The following is a 10,463-nucleotide window of genomic DNA, read 5'->3' as shown; positions in this document are numbered from 1 at the left end:
TAAACTTCCACTCTCGATGAGGAATTCCCTGAGAACTCTGTCGGGAACAAACCTACTTAAAGTTTGTTTAGTAGGTTGTCGAACTCATTCAACTGAACAAAACAACAGAAAATCAATGAAATCCAATGGAATCATTGGATCCTCATCAAGTCACTAGTACTGGATGTCTGACCAGAAGTGTCATTTGATTCTTCCAAACCGTGGATGATAATGTTGGAGGCTCGCTCTTGCCTCATGGAAATTTCTTGAATAATCTCTTCGGTAGTGGTTCCGATAGTCTACGAAATGAGAAGAAAAGTAAAAGAATGTGGTATAAAGCAAGGAAAAGTTAACACTGTATCAATAATTGCACACGAGATACTAGTAAATGCTTGAAAGGCCTAACGAAGCAGTTCAAACACCGATATCCTCGACGAGTCAATGTACAAATTTGAAGACAGTAGAAGTAGGTGGAAACACGTCTATCGCTCTTGACTGCCAGCTAATATCTTAATTTTTGATAGCTTTTTCGTTATTTGTTAATGTTAATTACGCTGTAAAAATAATTCTTGTGCTGAAGTTAATATAGAAATCAATAATTAAATTAACTATCATCGACACTTTACGCTGGTATGTGAGGATTTTATACCATGTAAACAACAGTTTGACAAAATTGAGAAATTCTGTGGCTATATATTTTAGTCTATATTTTTAAAATTATTTTCAAAAATGTCGAATTAAAAATATACAAAACAATATTAAAACATACTCAGGATTTTTATTAAATAAAAATTGTACAAATCCTTTTCAGTAATAATTTTTTATTAATTATAACATTCTTATAACTCATTCATTTTTATAAAATGCAAGAAATCTTCTAAAAACGTCGTTATTATAGCCTTTAAGTGTCGGTTTTCCACATTCATACTGAGCCATGTCATATAATTTTATTGATGGGGTCGACCACCAAAAGTTTCTTATTCCCTGTGTACCATCAAGCATTAAAGTATTAAGTTGATATACAGAAAAATGAAAAGTTTGTCCATCAGATTGTATACATTGCACAACAACTGGTTCAGGTAATTCTTTCACATTTAAACCAAACTTTTGTCGAGCATAAGCTACAGCTGCAGTAAATGCTTTTATCATTGCACGTGCATGAATTTGACTTTCAGTAGTTGGCAACTCTGTTAAATTCTTAACTTCTTCAGGATCATAATTTAAAAATATGGTATGGACATTCATCAGCGCAGAGTTTGCATTAATTGCTATAATATAAAGTACAAATTAAATTTTGAAGCTATGTTTGACGTAAACACTTTCACGGCCGGGCGTTTCAGGCAATAAATAGTAATTATACCTTTTTATTATTTATAAACATTTGTTATTAAGGTAAATTATACTTACTATTAAAGACGAATTTAACACCCGTCGTGAAAGTGGTAAAACAAAAACTTACGGTATATATCCTCAGTTTTATAAGTATTTGTCTGGGTTAAACCAATAGTATGATGTAATGGATAAATACTAGGCATATCAAGTTCATTAAATGCATTTGCATCTGCTATTGGAGTTAATGGCTTTAAAGATGTCATCAATAGATCCATTTTTAATTCAAACTGTAGACGCTCCATTTCTTTATCTAAAATTTAAGAGAACTCAATTTTCACCAATATTTATTATATATAGATGTAGTATACATACATAATAAGGTGAGATAATAAAATATTTATGACCCTTAAAATTTTTTTCCGTAAGATATGTTCCGGAATTTTGAATATCTACATTCATTACTACGTGTATGTAAAATATATTAAACAAAAATGTAGATATTGCATGGATCAACTATACTTTATAATTCTTTCTCTCTAACGATATATACCTATGCACATAGACATAACTCCATCATGAACCACTGATCGATTTTGCGCAGTTCTTAATCCAACTAGGGACTCACACAGTTGTAAAAATTTTCTTGACAAATTATACCTATAATGAGTTTCTGATTTTAATATAGAAATATAAATTTACAGAAGTATAATATAAGTAAAACAAACAGTATGGACTTACACTTTTTTTGTACTTGTTATTCCATATGCTCTAGGAAATATCCAACTGGGTCTATCGGGATCTTTTAGTTTTGGTAGTACTACTTGTTGCGCATCATATATAGTAGATGAGTATACAATTCTAAAGCAAAAGCAATTCTAAATTAAATCAAATTAATATTTGTTTTAAATAAAATATGTACTATACAGTAACAAATACATATTTAAATATTTTAAACAGTAGTAGTAGAAGAGTTCACAAATAAATTACAATATTCTATAGCAAAATATTCATTTTATGTCTTCTTTGGAGTAATAATGTCTTAAGAGTATAGAAGGTGAACAAAAAAAGGATTCATAATTTTTAGAGTACAGAGTACTCACCAAATAGAGTAGAAAAGTCCTAATAAACATGGGTTGAAAAACTAATATTTTCAAAACTATAAACAATTTTTTGTTTTCATTTAAGTGAGTGACATTCTCTCTTCAACAGCTATTGAATATAAAACACAGGATTATTTTATTACGAGACGTGTCATAAACAAATGTTAGTTACATGTCTAGTTAACTATAGTACGTGTTGTGTAAAAAACAACGAAAATATAGAATACAATTTTTTGATATTATGCTCTATTTTCGAAAAAATGGACTGAATATTAACCGAATACAAGTGTACAAGTACAGTTTTACATCTTTGAAGGGTAAGCGGGAAAAGGGGAATACTTCTAACTTATGTACAGAAGACAATCAGTGATCAGACCAACAGTGTTCCCCCACTCTATGTATATTCATCAAACACCCAAAACCCTACTTTCATATGCTTATGGTTTGTACTTATATCTCATCACAAACTCAAACTCAATTTCCTTAAAAACGAAGCGTGATACCAAGAAAATTTATTCTATATTTCATCTTATTTTTCCATGTAAAATTATCATCATCCCTTTCTCCTTTTATACTACTACTTCTGGGACGCCCCGGAGGGCAAACATAGTGTTCTTCCTACGACTTTTTTATGATGGCACTATCTTTGAGTCTTCAAATCGGAGGATGAGCTATTATATTGCTGCAGGGTCGCAAATCGTGCTGCGGGAATCGCGAGTTGCGCGGTAGCCGCCTAGCGGCGACAACGGTAATTGTCTCACGGCGTGATGTGACGATAGTCATGCATAAAGACCTAATGTGAGTAAAGTATCCCCTACACGGAGGGTTGCTTTGAAATTCTTGGCCGAGAAAGTAGTAGTGTTAAAGTAGTAGAGATGAAATTAGGTTTTGCATTGATCACTGGACAGTAGAACTGGTAAGAACAGCTGCATCGTATTGCTAGAGCCATACGTCCCTACCAGTCCCAATGGTTCCCTCACTAGTACTTCCGAGAGTTCCGAGTTAGCGGTAGAAAGCAGTAATTCGTTAGTAATTTCGTGCATGTGAACATGTGGATAGTTTGCTTTTTCCTCACGCCCAGAAATTTCAGAGCAACCCTGTCTATACTATGAGACCTGCCTGAAGGTACGTCACAAGTAAGTTACAACGTGTAGGAAACACTTAAAGAGTTCGCGTCTTTTTCTATAGTATGATCCTCTCGTTTAGGGACTCAAAGACGGCACTGTCGCAAAAATATCACAATGAGAACACAATGTTTGTACATACGATTTGTCGATTTTCAGTTAAGAAACTTTCTTAACTAGAAGTGGTACTTTCTTACGTTATTACTGATCTTAAGTCACAATTTAGTTTCTCTGCGATGTTTTCTTTGAGTCCTCTAGTAAGATGATTACTCTGTATATTTGTTACACCGCAATATTTCCCTAGTATGAGATTTTCATTTTTTGTTTCGTCAAGCTCATTACTTCAATAAGAGTTATATTCTGTATATCGTAACTTTTATTTAAGCCCTAATAAAACTTGTATGTTTAGAAAACTAAATTAATTTTTTAACTCTCACTATTATATAAATTATAGTTAACTAATATTATAAAAATAAAATTATTACTATTTAAACTAAACGTATCAATGTATGGATACCTTTTTGAATATACTACACTTGTACAATTATATTAACAGTTACTATACCTTTTTACTAAATTATCTACACGTTCTGAGATGTCAGTTTCCAGATTTTTTATTTTTTCTGGCATTTCATTGTCAATTTGTACTGTTTTTGTTAATAAACATGCTTGTGGCACACCTTCTTGAAGAAGATTGTGGTCTTTATATGTCAAGCAACTTTCTTTCTTCCAATCTGGGTCTACATTACTGCCAAATATTTCTGTCAAATCAATCCTAGTATAAAGTAAGGGAATATTAAGAATACTGAAGTATTTTTTAACAAAAATAAAATAATATTATATGTATAATAAAAAATAATACTTTGTTCTTTCTTGTTTTGGTTGGATAATTTGTACTGCATCTTGTACGGTGAAACCCATAGATGTCAAAATTTGTTCTGCTTTAGTTATTATTACAGGTCTTTCTCGATGATGTTGCCAAAGAGACCGCATTGCTCTACCCAAATGTTGTTTGTGTAATACTTCAGTAAATTTCATTGTGGCACACCTGAAAAATGATTACGATTATAAACTTTTAAAAGTAACTATTATATTATAATAAATTTGATTATTATTTAGAAGTTTGTTCTCCTCATAAACTTCGATGACCTTGAAATATGTAGTGAAGGTTACCATTCTGAACAACTTTTTGCTATACATGATACCGCCGCTCGGCTGTAGTTTTCGACATATTCGCAAAAATGTTCTTAATATTCTATATTGCATTTCTAAGATTTGATATAAGTTTGGGATGTGTTTAGAGTAGAGCTGCCCAAGTGAGGACTCGCGAGCTCTGTGGGCTCTCCCACTCCCACTTTCGTCGTCAAAAACACCACACGATGCCAAGATGGTCAACATGATATATTAATGGCTCTGTTTATAAGAAAGTTCAAATACTACGAGCGACGTATGGGTTAGTAGAGTAACAGGACGATTGGAAGGGGAAGCAGGTAGGTGAGATGCCCCTACGCTGGACAGCACTGGTTTAGAATAGGTTTGAGTTGGATTTGGGCAAGAATTAACAAAAATAGTCATTCGTATAAAAATTTACTCTATATTATTTTATGATATGATGTGAGTTGTATAATGAGTTTTACACGTTAACAAATAATAAGCTTTATTAAAGTATTAACGCTTATATTATGTAATTTATCGCAAAACAAATACTGAACTACCACGTAAAAATCGAACTGAGCTCATCGACGATCAGGATTGTTTTACTGTTCTTAGGCGCCTCGAAGATCAAGGGTCCTTGCAGATCCACATGTTTCGTTTTTTCCGAACGTTCCAAAGGATAAAAAGAAAATTTCCCTTGAAACGTTTAGGACGGCAACGTGTTGACACACAAGGCCTTGCACATTTACTATGCGTCTGGTTTCTATTCCTTCGTAGAATAACACAATATATAGAAAACAAGTATGAAAACTTCTTATAAACGTATACATAGAAAATGATAGTAAAATTTACGCTGTTTTACATTAAAAATGTATATACCACGCTAATCGCCGCATAATTCTCTTTTACATTCAGATGTGACCGATGAAGCCCATGAGCTTTTCGAAGGTCGAATGATTGCTTGTCTCAACATCAGGTTAAATTCGGTCTTCCCTGCTTGTAGTCGATCCGGTGCAAGTCACCTTGGTTTGCTATCCATAGGTGATCTGGGAGTGGTTTCAATGTAGTGCTCAATATTATGCTTAATGTTTTCTCACTCAAAAACAACTGGTCTAATTAGATCGAGGTATTCAGTAAGAAGCTGATAATACACTGAATTATTAATAATAGTTTTAATCGACGAGATGTTTTTATCGACTGACTGATCGATCACAAATAAGTTAGTCGTGGTATCAAGCAAACGCTTATTGCTTGGATTTGCCAACAGATTATAATGTGATAGCAAGTCCATGCCAATAATAGGTCTATCAATATCAGCCACTACAACACGTCAAATGAAATCACGTCGCAGTGAAAAATTTTAATTCATTGCTGTGGTGCCATACGTTGCAATGCGAGTACCATTAGTTACATAAAGTTCGTGATCGCACTTATGCAAACATCCACTCACTTGTGCTTAGAATATCGGTCCGTAACAAAAATACGGCCTGTTTTGGAACCATCGGATCCTGCCGCCTTAACATGCGACGGTCCTACTTATTTTCCGGCTTGCTTTCTGGCTTGTTGCCCGTCCAATTACAAGGGGAAACATATTTGATAGCTCTATCACCAAAATTATGATGATACCAGCAAAGATCCCGAATACCGCTACCATCTCGACGATTTTTACTGGAAGACCGTCCCCGAAATTGACGCCGCGCAGGTGATCTCTATCACTGTCTTCGGGAATCATGTGTAATTGCATAAACTTGAATGCGCATTTACTTCAATTCCTCCCGTAAGAGTTCCGCCTCTGAAGTATGAGAGGTAGCAACAATTCTTGTTCTGTCGACCGGTATCTCATGGACCCAATCCACGATCTCCACTAATTTAGCTTCTTCTTTCTCTGATAGAGCTGCTAATACTAACTGCGTCTTGACTCGAAGACGATTCTTCCAAATTTGAATCAAGAATTCATCGTTAACAGCTAAACCTGCCAAACCTTGCAAATGACGCCAAAATTGTGTAGGTGTCCGATCGCCGATTTCTTCTGTTTCCAATAATTTACGAACTAGTGTCGTGTCCGAATTTAATAACCGTTTAATACGCTCACTTTTAATAGCCTCATACTTATTACACTGGTGGATTGCAAATTATATCTTTCACCTCTTCTGCGTATTTTCTATCTAGCTGAGAGACTACATAACCGAATTTTGTCTCATCTTTTGTAATCTGGCCAATAGTAAACTGAGCCCCTAATTGTTGAAACCACAAGGCTACCTTCTGTGGTCGAAAGGTTGGAATTCGGATTGGCACAATAATCACATTCATTAGATCGCGAAGCACATCATTTTCATCAATCGACACTTTTGGGACCGGAACTTTCATCGTATTTTGTGCTTTTTACTAACGTTTACACTAGCACAAATACAACCCACAGTATCCTATTTTATACCGATCACGTCGGAGTCACCATATTATTATTAGTAGAACATGGAAATATTTCATCTATCCTGATCATCCCAAATTCCAACCCAAAATATGTTTGGGTTAGGTCCTGGATTAGGTCAATTATCGTATTCTACCACACTTCGATCAGTGGTGGAACAAAGCATGAAGTAGGCTCACTTATCATATGATATAGGTGTTCTCCGAGCATAGTTACTTCGGGGAATATCTGTGTCACATAGGGAAAGAGGTGACAAGGATTTGTCACCAATGCGAAGGAGACCAGGGCACGACATTCTGCAGCTCACGACGGGTAACTTCTAGCATGTGCTGTAGAACGCCGTGTCCTGGTACAGGAAGTAGGCCCTAACCATTCGCTGGGTGTAATAGTTGGGAGAATGGTCACTACCAACCCGCCAGCAAACAAAGAGCGAGACAGTCATCACTGCTCGGCTCCAGCCACTCGTGACAAAATCGTGAAAATGGTGACCCGATGCCAGTCTGGCCCACTAACGGATTTCTCCTGTTCTTGAGGATAGAACCGGCTACGGACCATTGCAGGGCCACTGGCGATTTGACCGGGGCTCGAGTCACCACGTATAGGGGTCCGAGATGATCGGTAAATCTCCACTCTCTTCTTGAAGAGAATGCGTCAGGGAGGAGGACATCTTCCCCTCTTGCACAAGAGAAGGAATGTCATTTTCCTCTCTCGAGACCGTGCCTGGTGCACTCAACGTGTAGGAGACACCGTGAAGGCTTCCGAGTAGTCGGTAAAAGTCCGACAGTTCATTAGAAAAATGTAGCTCATCTGTTTATATTTTATTTACATTCTAAATCTACATTTACGTTTACAATGTTGCTGTTTATCTATTTATTAAGACTATAAAACGTGTACACTTTTATTGTAACGCCTTGTTTAACAAGGGTGTTCCAATGAAAAAGACAGCAGAAGGATTTATGGGGTCTAGGGACATAGAGTCGACAGTAAGTCAAATTGAGGAAGTCTCACATATAAATCGCTCTCCCAAATATATTATATATATTACACAATCATTCAGCCTGAATCACAACCTTACAAAACGTTTGCTCACTCTCTCATCACTTGCACACTCTTAGGCACTCTGCCGTATTTTCAGCTCATGGCGGCGATTATATTCCCACGGTGTGATGAATCTTGCTGCAAGAACCCAGATCACGTGATAGCCGCCATGCGGCCGCGACGGAAATTAGCCTCACAGATCTTGCAGCGCGAGCGCGACAGTGAAGTACGCGCGAATGGGGAATTCCCATCCTTTTCCTATATTTAAGTTACACATTACAAATGCCAGAAAAATACTAGGCGTGTTACGAAAACATTGTGAGAAAAGTGCCCATTTTCATTCGTTCATTCATATCAACAAATATATTGTCTGATTTATCGACTACAATCTATTTTTACAGCCAAAACTCAAAAATTGTAACAGTTATGAAACAACTAATTGTATAATTTAGCACTACCCGGCACAATCATGGCTTTGCTCTAAGCGATATTTTGGGACTAAGGAGTGAGGAGGGGTCCGTTTAACCCCACTTCTGTCCACCATAGATTTCGCTCTCTACACGATTCATTGTCGATCTTCGTCACTGCTTACAGACAATACATGTAATGGCAGGTTGACGTGTAGGACCCCTGTACTGAAGTGGATCTCTACACACCAATTGGACCAACAATCTATTGCGTAGCCTATTTCTCACATGAGCACTGTATTCAGCCAACCATGTTCTATGGTGGAATTGCGCATTTTTCTGTGGATCTGTTGGTTACCGGAACAGTTTCATTTATGGTTTCTTAGTGCACAAAGGGTTAAACTAAAATTATTTTGCTTTAGTAAACCTATATCTTCATCATAAGTACTCGAAAGCTCATTCTCATGAATTTGCTAGTTCAAGAGTTATAATTTTTTTAATGCTTTGCATTATATTTTGAACAGCTAATCAACAAAATCAACAATTTTTAAAATTTTTAAAAATCCTTAGAGATACCTTTAAATATTGCTAAAGACTACATATATCAAAATTTCAACAAAATCTGAGATGATACTTTAAAAAGTATCAGATTTTTTAAAAAATAATTTATTTACAATTAACATACCTAAAAGTTACTTATATCCAGTATTAATTAACAGAAAATATATATCAACAAGTCAAAGCCACACCTGTTGTATCTCATATTTATCTGATTTTGCAGCTTCGAATTTTCATTTATATTGATCCTTGCATAATTTTCTTAACCAAAAGGAAATCAAAAATTCAGAAAACTATAACAACGCCTTAGAAGAATTTTTCATCAAAAAGATGAAAACTTTTTCATTGATAAATTAATGAAGCTGTTTGAGATACAGTTGTTGTCAAACAAAAATGTCTTTAACCTTCTTTAAGAGATGCAAGACCTTTTAACTAATCTAATACATACATAAAACCTTCTAATATTCTTTTTATATTATTGCCTTTGTATTAATTTTAAACTTATCACTACCATAAGTAACACTTTAATAACTGCTATAAGATCTACACAATCTTCTTTTAGTGATTAGTATCAATCATTTCATTCATGTTTGCTTAGATTTAATTCATAAGTGAAATATTTATTAAATTGTTTATATTTACATTACTTAGCAATCGTGTTTCTCACATTAATCTTGTATTACAATTTGCAATCTCAAAAACAGTCTGTGATTCATTAATATGAATCCAAATAACTAATTTTAATAGAATAGGATGCATTGAGTATTTTGATGATAACAAAAAAATTCTATTACGTTTGAAATAATGTAATAAAAACTGTGAGTTTTATGAAAATGAAATTTGTAAACAATCTTGTTGTCTGGAAAAGGTAGTTCAATATAAACTGGGAAACAAAATTATTTTATTTAAACAGTCCAAGCGATCTTGCTATAACTTCAAGAGCAATGAAACTTTCTTGTTTACAAAATATTCAGATCTGTAAAAATACTGAAGATTTTGTTCAAAGATATACAGGTATCAATGTATTGAGATCAATGTAAAATTAAGTATACTTACGCTTCAAGTCAACAGGTGTAGAATCCCAATTTTATAACATTAACTTTCACAATATTTTCGTTTCTCTTAAAGCACAATATAATGTAAGAAAATATTAAAATCTTCACTGATCATACATATACGACGGCATATACACTGCTGAACAAAACACTTAACCACCTAACCTAATCATGATCTGTCTTATCCTTTCAAGCTTTGATTATCAGTATTCCCATCTATAACATCAGATTCTATGGCATAACCGCCAGATCTACCAAGTTACGAGCATGTTGTGTATATTCCTATC

General features: G+C 34.7%; 1 protein-coding gene across 2 annotated transcripts; it reads right to left on the bottom strand.

The window, feature by feature from the left end:
• Window positions 1-780: 780 nt before the first annotated feature.
• On the bottom strand, window positions 781-10,320 carry Mrpl37 (mitochondrial ribosomal protein L37). Of its 2 annotated transcripts, none has more exons than XM_076390583.1 (7): window positions 10,178-10,320; window positions 4,398-4,583; window positions 4,101-4,310; window positions 2,050-2,169; window positions 1,862-1,968; window positions 1,439-1,621; window positions 781-1,247 (listed from the first exon to the last, which is right to left on the bottom strand). In XM_076390583.1, the coding sequence occupies exons 2-7, from the start codon at window positions 4,571-4,573 to the stop codon at window positions 826-828; spliced, it is 1,218 nt and encodes a 405-aa protein (XP_076246698.1). In that variant the 5' UTR covers window positions 4,574-4,583; window positions 10,178-10,320; the 3' UTR covers window positions 781-825. The 2 variants fall into 2 exon arrangements, with proteins under 2 accessions (XP_076246698.1, XP_076246699.1); XM_076390584.1 differs by lacking the exon at window positions 10,178-10,320 and adding an exon at window positions 4,685-4,813.
• Window positions 10,321-10,463: the final 143 nt, after the last annotated feature.

This window comes from Calliopsis andreniformis, unplaced genomic scaffold (genome assembly GCF_051401765.1).
Source record: "Calliopsis andreniformis isolate RMS-2024a unplaced genomic scaffold, iyCalAndr_principal scaffold0022, whole genome shotgun sequence".
Taxonomy (NCBI): domain Eukaryota; kingdom Metazoa; phylum Arthropoda; class Insecta; order Hymenoptera; family Andrenidae; genus Calliopsis; species Calliopsis andreniformis.
The sequence above is the reverse complement of the archived record's forward strand: the minus strand, read 5'-3'. Positions and strand labels throughout refer to the sequence as shown.

Coding starts and splice junctions, on each gene's coding strand:
- Mrpl37 (XM_076390583.1), bottom strand. CDS start 4,573: ATGAAATTTACTGAAGTATTACACAAACAACATTTGGGTAGAGCAATG. Junction 4,311..4,397: donor CCAAAACAAGAAAGAACAAA/GTATTATTTTTT, acceptor ACTTTATACTAG/GATTGATTTGACAGAAATAT. Junction 1,248..1,438: donor TAAAACTGAGGATATATACC/GTAAGTTTTTGT, acceptor TTTATATTATAG/CAATTAATGCAAACTCTGCG.